Source organism: Gopherus flavomarginatus, chromosome 7, assembly GCF_025201925.1.
Source record: "Gopherus flavomarginatus isolate rGopFla2 chromosome 7, rGopFla2.mat.asm, whole genome shotgun sequence".
Lineage (NCBI taxonomy): Eukaryota > Metazoa > Chordata > Testudines > Testudinidae > Gopherus > Gopherus flavomarginatus.
The window spans coordinates 55,042,466-55,059,878 of NC_066623.1; the positions used below are offsets into that span (position 1 = coordinate 55,042,466).

General features: G+C 47.3%; 2 protein-coding genes across 5 annotated transcripts; one reads left to right on the plus strand and one right to left on the minus strand.

The window, feature by feature from the left end:
• LOC127055884 (uncharacterized) lies at positions 1 to 11,210 on the plus strand. Of its 3 annotated transcripts, none has more exons than XR_007775634.1 (2): positions 1 to 712; positions 9,936 to 10,031. XR_007775634.1 is itself a non-coding variant. In XM_050963424.1 (2 exons), the coding sequence occupies exons 1-2, from the start codon at positions 2,631 to 2,633 to the stop codon at positions 10,203 to 10,205; spliced, it is 333 nt and encodes a 110-aa protein (XP_050819381.1). In that variant the 3' UTR covers positions 10,206 to 11,210. The 3 variants fall into 3 exon arrangements, 1 of the variants encoding a protein (XP_050819381.1); XM_050963424.1 differs by lacking the exon at positions 1 to 712 and adding an exon at positions 2,631 to 2,693 and having other exon boundaries at positions 9,936 to 11,210; XR_007775635.1 differs by lacking the exon at positions 1 to 712 and adding an exon at positions 5,885 to 6,007 and having other exon boundaries at positions 9,936 to 9,979.
• On the minus strand, positions 2,386 to 17,378 carry ANKRD45 (ankyrin repeat domain 45). Of its 2 annotated transcripts, none has more exons than XM_050963407.1 (8): positions 17,099 to 17,378; positions 15,457 to 15,601; positions 12,166 to 12,465; positions 11,229 to 11,396; positions 5,879 to 5,973; positions 4,804 to 4,942; positions 3,319 to 3,403; positions 2,386 to 2,674 (listed from the first exon to the last, which is right to left on the minus strand). In XM_050963407.1, the coding sequence occupies exons 3-7, from the start codon at positions 12,446 to 12,448 to the stop codon at positions 3,351 to 3,353; spliced, it is 738 nt and encodes a 245-aa protein (XP_050819364.1). In that variant the 5' UTR covers positions 12,449 to 12,465; positions 15,457 to 15,601; positions 17,099 to 17,378; the 3' UTR covers positions 2,386 to 2,674; positions 3,319 to 3,350. The 2 variants fall into 2 exon arrangements, with proteins under 2 accessions (XP_050819364.1, XP_050819363.1); XM_050963406.1 differs by having other exon boundaries at positions 15,432 to 15,601; positions 17,099 to 17,377.
• Positions 17,379 to 17,413: the final 35 nt, after the last annotated feature.

A 17,413-nucleotide genomic window follows, 5' to 3' on the forward strand; every position in this document is an offset into this window, starting at 1 on the left:
AAGATCCCTTCTGTAAAACTGGGATGATACCTAGCTGCTGAGGAGTGGTGAGATTTAGCTCAGGGTCATGCGCCTGTTGGTTTCCAGGTGCCACAGGAGTATTAACACAGGCACAGAAGCGCTACAGAGCTGGCAGCCCTAACCAGGGCCATCCCTAGCCATTTGGGTGCCCTACACAGCCCCCCTGCCTCTCCCCCACCAGGGCCCGGGAGGCAGGAGCTGTGGGGGGCCACAGGCTCAGAGTGGTCTGAGGGATTGGGGGGAGGGCCGGGAGCAGCCCACTCTGCTTCCCTCGCCCCGGCCCCAGCCATATCGATTAGGGGAGGGGGCTTGGAGGAAGGGATCCCCCACTCACCGTCAGTGGCGGGAGGCAGAGCAGTCCGGGCCCAGCCTGCTCTACTCCGCCAGCTCCCGGCCGCGGCGCTCCGCTTTCTGCCGCCGGTGAGAGCTGGGGGCGGGTCTTTCCCCAACCCGAGCGACATCGCTGGGGCCGCGTCTCTCGGCTTCCTGCCGCCGGTGAGAGCTGGGGGCGGGTCTTTCCCCAACCCGAGCGACATCGCTGGGGCCGCGTCTCTCGGTTTCCTGCTGCTGGTGAGGGCTGGGGGCGGTCCTGTCCCCTCACTCACCGGCGGCGGGAAGGCGAGCGCCGCGCCGGGGGGCTGGCGCAGCAGAGGAGGCTGGGGCCGGCTTGCTCTGCTTCCCGCCGCTGCTGGTGAGCGCGGGGTAGCCGAGGGAAGAGGTGGAATGGGGGCGGGCCTGGGGCGGAGCAGGGGGAAGGGTAAGAGGCAGGGCGGAGGGAGTTGTTCGGGGCCCCACGCCCCCCTTAGGGACGGCCCTGCCCCTTGCAGGGGGTCCGGCCGAGGTATAGGGTTGGTCGTCGGGGTTAGAGCTGCCGCGTATGCAGTACACAGCTGGGATGCCCCAGATTTCATGGTGCCCTGCGTAGCTGCGTATGCTGCATATGCCTAAGGATGGCCCTGGCCCTGGCCCTAACAAAGCTTTAGCTCACTAGATGCAAGGTTTCTTACGTGAGGTAATGGAGGGACTAGGCTGGTCTTTCTAAACATACGGGACTATTCCTAAGGAATAGGTTAATATTGGGGAATACCACAGCATGATTCATCATGCTCCCCAAGCCATTAAGATTCTCCCTCTGGAATAACACCGTTTTAATTAATTTGTCTGCTCCGCAAAGCCTAGTGAGTGTGTGACTGGAAACCCAATCACTGCCTCCTGCATAGCTCTGTGGGGTACTAACATATGCCTAGCCTGAGCTGAGGTTTCTTTCAGATCACTTCTTCCACCCACACATTGGAATCTCTGCTAGTGAGCCCAGCAATGCTGCCAAGGAGAGTGTACATCAGAGCAGTCAGCCTGGGACACACCAAGGCTCTATCTAGCCCAGTATCCTGCCTCTAACAGAGGCCAATGCTAGTTGGCAGTGTGGACAGATAGCAGCACTTTCCCCACTGCGCTGGACGAAGGCTGGTTTAACTCAAAGCGCTCTACATCTGCAAGTGTAGCCATGCCCTTAGTTAGTATCACTCACAGGGGCCCCCCTCAGCAAGTCCTTACACCTTGAGGGTCATTAGCTTAGCAATGTATCAGCTCTTTGTGACATTCTCCTCTGCTCCTGCAGAGAGCCAGCCCGAGGCCTATGCTCCACTTAAACCTTCTAAGTCAGGTTTAAATGAGGCATGAGCTTTGCAGTGGCTATCTGCATAGGCTGAACTTCACCTGGAGTGAACAGACAGGTACACTTTTTAAAGAGGGCATTTTATAAGGTGCCTGTGGCAACAGAAGGGCCAAACAGAGCTACTCTCTGACCTACCCACAAGCTTCCCTTAAGACCTAGTCAGAGCTGAGCCAAAGGGCGCATGCATGGGACAGCTAAGTAATCAAAAGCAACGGCTCATACCGCGGTGGATTTGACTAATTTTATGGCATGTTTGGTGCAAACTGGCTTTCTGTCTGCTGCCATGGCATTGAGTCACACTGGATGGCTGAGGAGTTATTATGCTATTTGATTAATGTTTTGCATCATCAAGATTATGTGAGCAGCCATGTGCTGGCTCCACTAGCCAGGTGAACGGATGGATTTCATTCTGATGGATCCTGGCTGAAAGCCTCTTGTGAGCACCTTGCTTGTGGGCAGCACATACCACTACAGAATGAGAGTCAAGTCATGGAGGCTCTGGCAGCCAGGCGATTCCAGTCAGGGAAAGATGCCCCAGCATAACCCTTGGGGACCATCCATGCTTGGCCCAGATCACAATGAGCACATGTAGGCCGAGCCCTTGTCCCAGTCACAGAATGGCCTTGACCCAAACAAGAAGGAGACTGAGGTTTAAACCAGCATGGAAAAAAAATAAACAGAAGCTCCACTAAGGGCAGCCAGAGCACAGCCTCCAGCACATGCTCAGCTGAGTGATTTTAAACTGCACCTGTTGATTCAAGGGAGGGACAGGTGAGAGACTTTGCTATTTTTAGATTGCAAACTCTCCAGGACAGGGCCGTTGCCTTCTGTGTTTGTAAAGCACTGCACATGACTAGCGCCCTAGAGTAATAACTGAAGTGGGAGAGCAAGCCTGACAGCCCAGCTGTGCTTTGTCCTTCCTGTTTCAGGAGGCATGATCCTCAGAAGGTTTTCTGCCATCTGGAACAACAGCTACACCTGGGAAAGCATCAAAGAGGTACTGCAAAGTCAGGCTGATTTTTTAAAGTGGAAAGTTCAGGGTGAGCAGGAGCTGGGGATCTCAGGTCTGCAATTAGTAGACTTGTGGTGCAAAAAAACACTATAATGAAGACCCTAACCCTGAGGACTGCCCCCTATTGGTGTCACTGGGAGTTGCAGGTGCCCAGCACCTCAAAATCAGCCTCTAAATTACTGTGGTGCTGAAACAACAAGCCTCTGGATCAGAAAGGGCCAGCAATGACACCGAGCTACAGGAGATCTAACCCCAAAGACTGTATCTAATCTCAGCCTGAGTGGGTCATTCCTGCCTCTGACAGGCCTAAGGGTTCTGTCCCTTTTTAACACTTTGGCAATACTTGTAAAGCTTGTCATGCCAATAAAGTCTCGTTGAATTGAATTGAACTGAAAGTGCCACTGACCCAGATAACACAGAATAGCCAGCACCTCATCTGACCTTTCACGAACCGAAAACAACCTTGCTATCTTGGCATTTAGAAACTGATCAGGGATGGGTCCATGCTGCTGGGTCTGCAGGTGGACCCAGCCTCTCCCAAAGTTTGGCTCTAGGGCTGTATTTTCAGATTAATGACTATATATGTGTGAGGCTTAAAAAAATATAAGACCTGAGACAGGCAGGAGATGTGGAAATGAAGCTTCAGATTTTGCTGCAGTTCAATGCTGACCTGGTGCTCTTAGCTGTCAGAGGACCTGCAAGACAACAGATTTCCAAGCAATGCTTCATTGCGTTCTAATACTACCTCCTCTAGTGCAGTTACACACTAATGGATATGGCAAATACAATGCGTTGCAGCTGAGAGAGATGAGAAAACTGTCAACATCATTTCCAGACATAGAGACAGAGGGCTCTGTGCTCTGGTCACTTTTGACAGCAATGCTGAATGACCATTCCCTTGCTGTGTGCCCCTTCCTCATCAGACCTATTGAATCTCAGTGCTTTTAGTCCCTGGGAGGGGTTTTAGCCTGAAGTCTCTGATGTGCTCTCCGTCTTAACTCCAACTAACAAAGTCTTTGTCTGGGAATTTCCTTTGGTGTCTACGGAGAGTCCCAGCACAGCTGGCACGTGCAGAGCGACTCCCTTAGAGCTTGCAGGGTCTCTTCCCCATCACTTGCTTCCCCACCCCTTCTGCTTTGCAGTCCTCTCTGGCTTCAATCTCATGATGGAAGATGACTCAGAAAAGACTAGCCAGGAAGCGAGGACTGAATGGGAAGATTAGAGCAGTCAAGGACTTTGGATATTGAGGAAAGCAGAGTCTGTGGCCTGGGCTGGAGAGCAGGGGATTTGGATAGAGGAGAGAAGCGGGGAGTGGGAGCATTTAAGAAGGGCTCTGGTTGGAGGCAGTGATGAGTTTGGAGGTGCTGGCCCTTGGGTTTTGTGTGGCTCCAAGGGGAGAATTTGAGTTGCAGAGGTCAAGAGGCTGGGTGACTGAGGGACTGCTGGGGTTTGGGAGCTACAGGGGAGTGGGAGGACATCTGAGCCAGGGATAATTGGGCGTGAGATACGTTTGGGCAAAGAAATCCAGGATTTCCTGAGGCAGTGGGAGGAAAGAGCCCCCTGCATCCTTAGGAGGTTCCCTGGCCTCTGGCGTGTCCTTCTCACATTCCTAACTCAACAGTGAACAACTCTTCAGATTCATTTCTCCCCATTGCAGGTTCCCATCTCTCCACCTACATTCCGTTATGGCACCTGTCTGCCTGGAGTCTGAGCACCTTCTGTACACACAGGATGAAGGTGTTCATCCACCCCCTCCCTGCTTTCCAGTCAGAAGGGGTGGAGACCAGCACAAAGCTACCCTAAAGGACTAAAGAATTGGGCCCATCATCTTTCCGCCACAGCACATCCTTAGGTAATCTTGTCCTAGAAATACCATATACTATGTTGTGTAGGGCAACAGACGTGTACCATTTTAATTTATATGGTCACTCAAGACCCCACTCTGTATTCAGTGGCTATGACTATTTAAATTTATTTTTCAATAATTTATTAGTCTATTCATTATTATTATTTATTATTATATACAAATATTGATAATCATAAAACGGATTCATCCTGCCCTTCAGGCTCTGAGCTCTGTAGCCCCAATACTCACGGGGCGTGGCCAGCTTTGTGAAGATGGGAAGCATGGTATCTTCCAGCTGCTGCTTCTGATCCAGGAAGTCTTGTCTGGTGGGCTCCTTGGCGTTCTCAAGCCAGTCAGATTTTACACAACAGGCACTGAGAGACATGTTCTGTAGAAGAGACAAGAGACATTAACCGTTAGAAGACGACCTCCGGAAATCAGTTACTTCGTTTTAGATGAGGTTACAAGTGGCCCCTCTCATTCAATCAGAAGGTCAGGTAACAACCCAGGGTCAAACTGCCTGTGTGATCTCTTACATGCCTGCCTCTGTCAGCCACTAAAGAGAGGATGCAACATTGGCCTTCTTGAGCTGAAACTGGCCTCTCCCGTTAGGAGTTACAAATAAGGCATATAGATTAAGTTTGTATCAGTTAATTGAAGAGAGCGGTATGGTGTAGTGATCAGAGCACAGGACTGGGAGCCAGGAGCTCCCAAGATATCATCCAGAACCAGACACTCACTCTTCCTGTGCCTCTGGGTTCAGGAGAACTGGATGCGACTCTCTTCAGAGCCCACAACTGCTGTTGGGCTACAGGAGATACTGGCAAAGCAATACGAGGTTCCAAGCGATTCAGCGTTAAGAGTGCAGTGAAAGGGCTAGAGCAGGCAGGAGGAGCGTGGGCTCCGTTCTCCCTGTGTAACCTTGGAATACCTCTCCGTGGGTCGCTTTCCCCATCTGTAACTGGGGATAACACTCACCTCGCACAGGACCTATAAGGCTTCATTCATATGTGCAAAGCATCAGATCCTCAAAGGGATTTAGGTGTCCAACTCCCATTGAAATCCATGGGAGTTAGACACCCAAATACCTTTGCAATCTGAGCCTCTGTGTTTATCCAGCACCTTCTCCAGCAGGCTATCAAAGTATTATCATTCATACGCTGATCTGCTCCCCATTGCAAGCACTGCTGAGTGTAGTCTCCTTCCCTCTTATTCTGCAAAGGGTGTTGTGAGCAGAAAACATATCCCCACATGGAATCAAGAAGGCAGTTCTAAACTTTACTGCATATAGTTCGGTTCTCCTGATAAGAGCTCTGCACTGTACCTTGTCTTCCTTGTTCAGCCTTCCCTGCACCTTCTCTGGGTCTGCAATCGTTGCCTGGATGTGGGCAATGAACGTCCGCAGAGCCTGCTTAGCTTCTGCGAAACAGGACACACACGATGAAGAGACAAGGTTAGTCATGGGGAAGTACTCACAGAACGAGGCAGGGGCTTAAAGAGAGACAGACTGCTACACAAAAGGAACCAGCCTTGTGTCCCATATTGATCCAGACTGCTTTTAGGCTATTTAGGTACTAAATATTTGCCCTTCCTTGGAAGCCCTTGGGGTTTATAATTATAATGAATGGAGCCTCATCATACTCCCAGGAGGTGGATAAGTCTATTGTCCCATTTTATAGATTGGGAAACTAGGCACAACAGGACAGATCCTCAGCTGGTGTAAATCACTGCCTTCAATGACAATTTATGCCAACTAAGGATCTAGAAATGATGGGCCTGCTCCTGTGAGGTGGTGGGTGCCTCTAGTTCCCCTGGACTTCAAGGGAAGTCCCAAGAGCTCAGCCTCCCACAGGGTCACACCTACACTAAGGGTCATCTTTGTAGGGTCATCTCTGCAAACCTGAGGGGTCAGTCATTGGCAAAACTGTGTGTATTAGAAAGAGCACAATGCAGAGCACTGCCCTGACCAAGTCATTCGGGGGCCAGACTGTGAACCCCTGACTCACAACAGAGCAGTTACTCACAGGAGGAGCTGTGACTTCAATGGGACTAGTTGTGTGCACAAGAGGTTCACAACCACTCAATGACATCAGGTTTCTCATGTTACCTAGTTTCATAAATATAACTGGCTGTACTAGAACAGCATCCTTAGCAAGTCAAACATCTGTATTAACAATAGTTTGCACTTATATTGCTCCTTTCATCTGTGGATTTCAAAGCACTGTACAAAACAGGTCAATATTATCTCCATTATACAAATGGGGAACTGAGTCACAGAGCGGCTAAATCAGTTACAGATCTGGGATTAGAAGTCAATCTTTCTAACTCCCCTTTCCCCACTCTAGCTGCTAGACCATGTTAGGCTGCTTATATCTTTAACTTCTTATGATGCCCACTGAAAAAAGCTTTGAGATCCTTATGACATCACAATACCTTTCTTGAAAGCAAACGCCACTGGCTGATGATGTTACCAGCTGACAACTACTCTGGCACTCAGGACTGGAGCTTGGTCACAAGCCACAGAACGCCATGGTGGAGTGGTTCATTTGCTTAAAATCTATCCAAGGCACTACTGTATGAACTCTACAGGCTATTTGCTGCTGGATCTCTGGCTGCAGTTGGTACATGCTGATGATCAAGTCACTGGAGACCTTTCCTCTTAAAAAAAGAAGATAATGTTTGTCCGAGGTGTCTCCCTAGTCTTTCCTGTCTGGATTGCCTTGTTCCAAGAGACCCTCTGCCTTTGTGATCGCCCCAGCTGGGTTAGAGTTGGATGGGAAATTCTTCCAGAAGATCTGGAGCAACTGCAACTTGGAACTCCACTTCAATCTAACTGCCTGCCCTACCCTCTGGACCAACTGTCTCACTGCTTTACTTACCTGGAAATAGCCAAAGGATGGTTGGAGGTTTTGTATACCAGCTGCAAAATTATACTTTTCCTCCTAGGGGGCTTATGTGTATGTGGTCTTTGGAGCAAATTGAGAAGACCGCAGAAGAAGGTGAGTGATGGAAATGAGGAAGGTAGGAACAGTGCAGGTTAGATTAGAGCATGGGACTGGAAATCGACTAACTCTGCTACTGATTCACTGGGTGGCCTTGGGCAAGACACTTAAGCCTAACTTTTGAAGACACCAAGGCCAAGAGGTTCAGAAATAGGAGACTAAAGCTAAGTCCATATTTGGGCACCTCAGAAAGTGGCCTGATTGTCAATAATACTGAGCACTCAAGATCTCCCATTGATGGTACTCATGTCTCCAGGGGCTCTGCTGTGTGCTTGGCACTTTGGGAAGTCAGACCACTTATTTAGGTGTTGAAATATCCTGTGTTGGCCAGAGGCAGTTGTCAACTTTCAAGTTTTGTGCCATGATACAGCTAGAGGCTATGAACAGCTAGAGTCAAGGCATTTAAATGTGTGAAATAGCAACCAGCCCAGGATAGCACCCACTGCTTTGGCTTGGATCATACCTGATCCTTGAGTCCCATTTCCTGGGGGAGGTGGGAGCCCTCTGGGTATGGCCAGAGGTCTAGGGAAAGCCTACCTGTATGCTATTACTATTATTTGTATTAGAGTGGCACTTATGAACCCCAGTAAAGGATCAGGGTCCTATGGTGCTTGGTGCTGTACAGAGAGTAGTAAAACAAAAATAGTCCCTGCCCCAGAGAGCTTACAGTGTCAGTTAGTGCAGAGGTTCTCAACTTTTCTCTTTCTGAGGCCCCCCCAAAATCCTATAAAAACTCCACAGCCCACCTGTGCCACAACAACTGTTCTTCTGCATCTAAAAGCCAGGGCCAGCGTTAAGGGGTAACAAGAAGGGCAACTGACTGGGGCCCTATGCCACAGGGAGCACTGTGAAGCTCTGTTGCTCAGGCTTCGGCTTCAGCCCCAGGTGGTGGGGCTCGAGGCCCCAGGCTGCAGTCCTGCATGGTGGGGCTCTGGCTTTCTGTCCTGGGCCCTAGCAAGTCTAGCACTGGCCATGCTTGGCGGACTCCCTGAAACCTGCTCATGGCTCCCAGGGGACACCTGGTGGAGAACCACTGGATTAGGGATACCGAATGGTGCTCTCTGAATCCAAAGAGGTAAGGAAAGGAGCAGCGGAGAGATGAGAGGGGGTAACATTCCAAATATTTGGTGACCACCAAACAGTCGATGCCTGGGGCCTTGCTGCTGCAAACACTGAGCTTTCCAAATTAATCCACGTTCAAGGATTTGCTCCGGCTTGCCCATGTGGCAGGGCTGCCATCTGTCCTCAGACCACACGCGCCCTCAGTGAGGCAACATACTTGCACCTGGGCTTTCAGATGGAGTCAGATCTTGGCCCAGTTCCTCCAAGTATTTTGGCTCCTAACTTCTACTGAAATCAGTGGAAATTAGGAGCCTAGATACCTTTGAGGACCTGGGCCCTGCTGCTTTTGGGGCAGAGTGCTGTATGTCAGTGGGACTATTCACAAAGCAAGGTACAGCTCAGGGTAAGTGCATCAGGAAGTGGCCCTTACAGCTCAGTCCTGCTCACACTGATGAAAAGAGGAGTTTTGCCGTTGACATCAGCAGGCCCAGGATTAGACCCTTTGTCAGCAGTCTCTAGAGGATGCTTAAGAAACTTGACTTCTTGATTATTTAAAATGCTCTGGCTCCTCCTTCAGCACTGTTCCAAGAGGCTGGAAACCTCTCCATGAACCATCAAAGGGGAAAGGGCTGATTTTAAAGGGACAGGTCAACTGGGCCTCATCGTTTTAAACTGAATTGCTATTCTGAGGACTGAACCTAACGGCAAAGGACTCTGTAGCATGGGCTCGCTCGAGGATTTATCTCATGCACCATGAACATAACATAGGAACAGCCAGACTGGCTCAGACTTGTGATCATCTAGCCCAATGGCCTGTCCCTGGCAAAACCAGACACATCCAAGAAAGGTGCAAGAAACCCCCTATAGGCAGATGTGGGGGTGATCTGCCCCCAGGACGGTCTCATCCTAGTCCCTAAGAGTTAGAGATTGATTTAAGCTCTAAAATGGGCAATGGAGACATTTGAAAATACTGTAACAGCCAGGATAGAACCCAGTGGGAGCCTTAGCAGGTGGATGGGAGGATAAGTCTGAAGTTTTCTTATAACGACCTCCAAAAAGTAAATCTTTGGAGAACAACAGACTGGACCAGATCCCCAGGCTGGTGTAAACCAGCATACCTCCACTGAAGTCCATGGGCCAGATCCCCAGACTGGTATAAATCAGCATAGCTCCACTGAAGTCAGTGGAGGTGACTTACACCGGTTGAAAATCTGGCCTGCGGACTCTTGAATTGGTAAATAAGAAATCCAGGCTGATGGCTTTTGGCTCTCTATGAAAAGAATTACTGTCACAATGTCATCTGCTTTGTCTTTCCAGGTGTCCGTGAAGACCTCTTCTGTTTCTGTCACGACAGAATTTCATGCTGAGTGCACCTGCAATGTGGACAAAATGCTCTGCAGGCTGGTGGCAAACACATCTATCATGATGAAATGCCTGAAGTATGTATGCCACCATCATAGGAAAGAAGCCAGGCACCGGAAGTTAAGTAAGAAGAGGAAGGAAGAAGAAATTAAGGATGAAGAGATCTTCCCTATTTGTCTGTACAGCCACTGCTCCAGCACGGATACCGTGATGCAGGAAGTATAAGGGAAAGGACTCCTTCTTGGACAACAATCATATTTTTGTGCTCTGATAATTGTTTATCCATATTCTTTGCTAAGATGTTGCAAAGGCAGGAGAGTGGGGAGGTCAAGGACACAGCCAATCCGAAGTCAATGTCTGTTTGTTTGAACGTTTATCTAATGATGACAGTTTGAGAATTGAATGTTGTCGATGTTCCCGTGGACAAGGTGGGGAAGGAGGAGGGGAGAAAGAGGGACTTTTAAAAAAACATCTTTCAGAAGCATGGTGATGGCACTTTGAATTTGGAACATCAGTAAAATAACATTGTACTAGGCAGAAAGAAGCCCCAGTTCTCTCCTGTGATCCAACTTCTTTGAGCCACTCCCTCCATGCAACGCAGCTGGAAAGCTGCCTTATTCCAGATAGCTGGGGACTCCTCTAGCCAAAGGTGAATCCCCATATGGCATGGAACAAGAATTAGTGCTGTACATCAGCTCCTCCAGCACAGTGGGCATGGCCAAGGAACAGGGGGCATGACTGGAGAGCCGCTGTATCCAGCAACCCCTGGCTGCTAGAACGGCCCATTAGGGCTGTAGCTGCTGGGTCACACCAGGGGCCAAACTGCTCCCTGACCACTCTGCATGTCAGGGAGCTGCATGGACAGGGTAAATCAGCTTTGTCCCTTTTCCTCTGGTCCTGCACTAAGAATTGCTTGGCAGGACCAGAGAACCTCAGCCTGATGCTTTGCATTTCTGCTATCCAGGACTTTCCTTAGGGCATGGGCACCAAGGGTCCACCCACAGAGTTACTGGTGCGGCTCTCACCTTAGGAGCTGCATTTGTTGTTGGATCAATCACCTTACAGGTCAGGCCTAGAGTAGTATTTAAAATTCACTTGACCTACAGACATGGGGGTCAGATCTTCAGCTGGTGTAAATCAGCATAGTTTCATTCACTCCAATGGAGCTGTGATGGACTTTCACCAGCTGAGTCTCTAACCCATGGTGATCACAACCTCCCCTGTGTAGCTGGGCATTACCAGTCTCACCTGCCCAGTCCAGGAATTCGACACAGTCTATCTGTGCATAACGGTGGGCTATATCTCGGGCCTTTTCACCCTGGAAAGTCGTTGCTAGAATATCAGCTTCCAGTTCTACCAGAGTTTTCAAAGTCTCCAGCTGGCCCCAGGCCGCAGCACAGTGGAGGAGTGTGTAACCTGTGGGATGACAGAGAAGTCATCAGAATGAAAGGGAGAGGTATCTTGCTGTGGGTCAAATGCCAGCTAATAATACTTCGCATTTTCAGAGCAACTTTCTTCCCAAAGTGCTAAGTACATGTGAAACTCCCCTGTAATGCAGCCGCCACTGGAGGGGAGGTCAGCAACTAACCAGTGCTGCACAGCAGAGTGAGGACGGGGAGAAAATTGTGGCCAAGGGCAATCCTCAGACAAAATGTACAGGGAAGGAGAAAGCCATGGAGGGGAGGGGAAAGGCATATGGAGTCTGGAATCAGTGGTACAACAGAGGAAAGGGAAGTTTTGTAGCAAGCGGGTTAGAGAATTTAGGTTGCAGGAAGTGAGAGATGATCAAGCAGCTGGGACAACAGAACAGGAAGATCAATTTCTAACAGTGGAGAGTTACAGGAAGGGAACAGAGGAGAGGCCAGGATAGGGGGAGTGAGTGAGCATAGAGAGGAGGTGAGTATAAAGCCATGTGGGGATTTGGGGTCAGATCCAAAGCCTAGTGAAGTAAATGAAAAGGCTCCCATTACTTCAGTGGTTCTTGGATCAAGCTTCAAAGAAGCAGAGTGGAGGGTGGAAGGAGAAAGTGAATGTGAATTCAGAGAAGTCAGGCTAAGCTTGAAGGAGCAGAAGGGCTGATCCTGCACCAATGAAGTCAATGCGTCGGCTTGGATGGGAACTGGGTCAGGGCCGGAGTGAGCAGGTGTGGGGCCCAATCTGTCACCCGCTGCCGTCAGCAGCCTACCTCTGGCTGTTTTATCCTTCATGACCACTCCGTATTTTGCCAGTGCTCTGATGACTGCACTCTGTCCAGCCATGCTGGTTGCGTACAGTAGGTCTCTCCCTATGATGTCCTTTTCCATGAGAAGTTGCATGGCCTTTTCACCATCAGGGTCTTCTGGGTCAGCAAAAATCTGCTGCACACCTTCCACATCTCCAGTGAGAGCATGCCTCAGGAGAGGGTTAGAATACTCTGGTTCCTTAGGCTCCCCTGTATCTGCTGGCTGTGTTGCTTCTACTAGCTCCATTGTCTCTAGAGCAATGTCTGCCAAAAAAGGAGGAACAGTATGGAATCCTTTAAAGCAGCTGATTGGTTTTGTGGTTTGCCCATATATATATTCACCAGGATTGTAACCTGGGTCTTTTCCGAAATAGAATGGGGCACATCCAATATTCACCAATGACCCTCCCTGATATGAATGTATTCTTTTTATTTACAGTGTGGCCAACTCTCATTATTTTATCGTGGGTCTTGTGATTTTTCTTAAAGCCCCAGCTGTTGGAACCATGATATTGCATGTGAATCTCAACTTTCATTTAAAAAACAAAGTACACTGCGTGCCTTGTGGTTGCAGAGTACAGCTGGAAAATGTCAACCCTAATGGCTCAAACCCCAGAAGGCAAATACCAAGAACCCAACATTTACTACTTTTAAAAAAATCTCATGATTTTAAAGCCAATTTTGTGATTTGTGTGAGTCAGAATCATGAGTTTTGAACTTTGGGGTTGGCAATACTGTTTTTATATTGTTACCAATGCACAGGCCAGTTTTGCAGAATGTAATGTTTAAAAGGGCTTGCCACCTAACTCAGGCAGAGCAGATCAAATTAACTAGCGACAACATTAAGTGCAGATCATTGTGATAAATTAAGACAGATTTCCATGAGTTTATACATCAGGAAGAGCTTGGTATGAGCAAGACAATGAACTTTCTTTGAACTCAGTAGCCCTTACATAAAGATTTCAAATGTGATTTTTCTGCCCAGGGTCAATTTATTTCCATTACTATAGTGTATATTCATCCCATTACTGGCTCCTCCTCCTGGCTAAAGTGAAACATAGCAATTCGCAGTTTTACTTTTTACTGGGATGCTGGAGAAGGATAATTATTTTGGTATTGAAGATCACGGGCTCCTAGTCTCTTGCAGCTGTTGGGGAGTGTGCAAGACTAATTATTAGAGTAGACCACTGAAAGTTGAGATTGCTGGGTTCTAGATCTTGCTTTGTCACTTATTAGCAATGGGCTTGCTCCATCACCCATTGAAATCAGTGGAAAAACTCCCATTGATTTCAGTAGAAGTATGAGGCCGTGTGTGACCTCAGAAAAAAGTCACATAACTTCTCTGTGTGTTGGTTTCACCACTGGTAAATTGGGGATAATAATGTAAATTTGCAAGATTGTTGTGAGGCAATTAATTACAGCCCAAGAAAGCTAGCAACAGTGATATTGGTTGGGGGATAGGGACATAGTTTTTAATCTCATTGAAACTGGGCACAGTATGTTTTTTGTATATATATGGACTGTCAATTAATTGCAGTTAACACAAAACAAATTAACCAAATTAAAAAATAGGGATTAATCACAGTTTTAATCACACTGTTAAACAATAATGGAATCCTATTTAAATTTATTATAAATATTTTGGATGTTTTTCTACATTTTCAAATATTTTGATTTTGATTACAACATGGAATACAAATTGTACAGTGCTCACTTTATTTTTTATTACAAGTATTTGCACAGTAAAAAAAAAAATGACCCAAAGCAGTGCAAACCAATGCACCTTCATTTTCATCATCTGAGTCAGATGCCACCATCAGAAATTAACACATTTATTTTAATCATCAGCATGGAAGCATGTCCTCTGTAACGGAGGTCCAAGCATGAAGGGGCATACAAATGTTTAGCATATCTGGCACGGAAATTTCTTGCAACGCTGGCTACAACAGTGCCATGCGAACGTCTGTTCTCACTTTCAGGTGACATTATAAATAAGAAGCAGGTAGCATTATCTCCTGTGAATGTAAACAAATTTGTTTGTCTTACCAATTGGCTGAAGAAGTGGACTTTTGTTTTTAAGTGTAGTTATGTAAAAAAAATAAATCTACATTTGTAAGTTGCACTTTCACAATAAAGAGACTGCAGTACAACACTTGTATGAAGTGAAATGAAAAATACTGTTTCTTTTATCTTTTTTACATGACAAATATTTGTAATCAAATAATATAAAGTGAGCACTGTACAGTTTGGATTCTATGTTGTAATTGAAATCAATATTTGAAAATGTAGAAAAACATCCAAAATATTTATAATATATTTAAATTAGTATTCTATTATTAACAGGTGATTAAAACTGATTAATTGCAAATATTTTTATCTCACAATTGCAATTATTTTTAATCGTTTGACAGCCATTATATAGCCATTGTTTATTTTCATTTTATCACAAAAGCACTTATTCATAGATTTAAAATACACAAATACTTGGAGATTAAGGAACAAAAACACAGGAGACTTTAATATCTATGTATTCCATAAGAGAGGGACTTTCTAGGGACAGTTTGGCATGTATTTCCCAGGATCAGGGCCTAACTCAGTTAATTCAGGACAGAGGATTACGTAGCGTCCCAGTGAAGTCAGTGGGGCTCTGCACAGGAGAAAGGGTCCATACCTGGAAATTGCATCAGGCCCAACGTCACTTAAGCTGATAGGAACCATTTTGTTTCTGTTTTCTCATGAGAGGGCAAATACACTCTTACTGTGAGGCTACTTCTCTCTCCAGCCCATGGGAAAGTGCCATTTTCACAAACATTTAAGAAGGAAAGCCATGTTAGAGGAGAATTTGTCATAGAAGGACCTGATCCTGACTGATGCTGGGTGCCCCAGACTCACTGATCCCAGTGGGAGCTGCAGGTACCATGCTCACACAGTTTTCAGGGTAACAACATAGGACAAAGGGCCAGCTGCCAAGGGGATGTCCCCTGCACAGTGGCATCAAAGCTCACAAGACAGGGGCCTGCTGCGCTGGATTCGTGCATGCACCTTCATTGTTCTCTGTTCAAATGCTTCTTAGTGGCTCCTGACTGGACCCAGGTTGCTATGGGAGAACAAGCACCACACCTGCAACGTCCCACAGCTCCCTAGTGCAGATTCTCAGGATCAGGCCCTAAATGACCACACTGAACAAGCCACAATTAGGGCCCCATGGCCCCTCTAGGGCTCACACAAACCTGTGCACAGCGGGGATGTCCTCACCTCCGAGTCCCAAGAAAGCTATTCCGGACCCTGCCTGGCCCCACCGATGCAGACAGCTTCTGCTGTTGCCATAGCAACAGTTCTCTGTGTGCCACCGTAACTCTCCTCCGTGCCAAGAGTTCCAGGGTGCACAATGGCACTGAGTCTGGAAATGAGAGGGAAATCACTCGTGAATATGGCTGGAGGAATCATCAAAGCCTTCTGATGCCAGCCTGCATCTCCTGACACTGAAATTTTTAGGGAAGGGATTTAAAAGCCATTTCCAAACCCTTGTTATCATGTCATTTGTTTTGAAATGGGTTGTCAAGCTTAGGAAGGAGCATAAGTCTTTGTAGAATCAGAGTCCAGTTGAAGTACACTGAGATGAGTTCTTGCAAATGCTCTTCTTTCATTTTTGACACAACACAAATCTGCTATTCTCTCACCACTGTTATTGCCTGGTGTGGAGGTGGGAATTGTCTTGAGTCATTCTGAGCATATTGAGTTATTCTGATAGGCAAAGAATAAAAAACACAACACAGTTGTTGCAGAGGTTGCAATTTGTAGGGTACTTTGATATTCTTTGGGAGGAATGGTGCTCTAGAAATGTAAAATATTATTAGTTCAGGTTTACTTAGGCTGCTGGATTGTGCTGGAATGTTGGACTAAGTCCTGAGTTCTATATCTGGCTCTGTCACTAACTCACTGTGTGATCATGGGCCAGTCATGTAAATTGTCCATGCCTCCATTTCCTCATTTGCAAAATGGGGATAATAATCCTTACCTAGTAAACAGGAAGAAATCCCACCTGTCCCCAAATTTTCCAGGGTCATCCCACTTTAAATAAGTGAAAATGTGCCAAGCACCGTAATTAGGGATCCTAATGTAGCCTGAACATGCCTACAAATTTTGAATTTTTAAAAAAAATGTGTGACCTTTCATTTTATTATTCTGAATTCTTGTCATCAGGAGTGCTGAGGCATTAAGCCACATTTTGGGACATTTTGCACTGTGGGTTGGTAGCACTTCACCGTGATATGGCTATGCTTTGCCTCAACATGGTGATGCTTCATTGGGATGTTTCTCCACAACAGTTCGCTGTGACGCTTTATCATGACATAGTGACACTTCACCGTGATGTGGTGCTACTTTGCTATGATGCTTTCCTGTGGCCTGGTGATGCTCAGCTATGGCAGTATGACCCTTTGGTGTGACTATTTCTCCATGACACACTGCCATGATGGAGGGATGCATTGCTGTGAGGTGAGTGCTTCTCCAGGACACTATGATACTTGGTGGTAACCCATTGACATGACACAGTGAAACTTGACAGTGATCCATTACCATGACACTTGGTGGTAACTGTTGCCATGATGCTTTGCCATGACACAGTGACTCTTGGCAGTGTCCCGCTACTATGTCACTTGGTGGTGGCTGCTGCAATAATGCTTTGCCATGACACAGTGACACTTAGCAGTGACCTGTTACCATGACACTTTGCCGTGACACTTGGCGGTGACCGTTGCCGTGACACAGTGACGCTTGACAACAGGGTTGCCAACATTATAAAAAATAAGGGACTTTTCTTAGCACTCTCACCCCACTCCTCATCCCGACATTATTATGATCATCATTATTAATAATAATAATAAGCAGTACTCACCTACATTCGCGTGAGGTATTTCTTGCTGTTTTTGCAGCACTCAATAACTCCCAATCTTGTTCAGAGATGAAAAAATAAAGGACATCCTTGTAATAAGGGACTGGTAGCCACCTTATTTGGTGGTGATCCACTGCCAGGAGGCTTTACATGACACTTCATGGTGACGCCGTGACAACTCAGGGCGATACCAGCGCAGTTCGCTGCCATGACGGCCAGGCGTTCGCTTTCACCCTGGTGCCACCATTGGGCCCCCTGAACCCCCATCCCCGGGGGAGGAAAGGGGGCGGGCCGGTTTGAGGCCGGAACGGCGGTGTC

Excerpts from the sequence above, each read along its gene's own strand:
- ANKRD45 (XM_050963407.1), bottom strand. The coding sequence starts at position 12,448 with ATGGAGCTAGTAGAAGCAACACAGCCAGCAGATACAGGGGAGCCTAAG. Across the intron at positions 4,943-5,878 it reads GGCTGAACAAGGAAGACAAG|AACATGTCTCTCAGTGCCTG; the intron begins GTACAGTGCAGA and ends TCTCTTCTACAG. Across the intron at positions 3,404-4,803 it reads CACAAAGCTGGCCACGCCCC|GTCCTCTGACAGCTAAGAGC; the intron begins GTGAGTATTGGG and ends GTTGTCTTGCAG.
- LOC127055884 (XM_050963424.1), top strand. The coding sequence starts at position 2,631 with ATGATCCTCAGAAGGTTTTCTGCCATCTGGAACAACAGCTACACCTGG. Across the intron at positions 2,694-9,935 it reads CCTGGGAAAGCATCAAAGAG|GTGTCCGTGAAGACCTCTTC; the intron begins GTACTGCAAAGT and ends TTGTCTTTCCAG.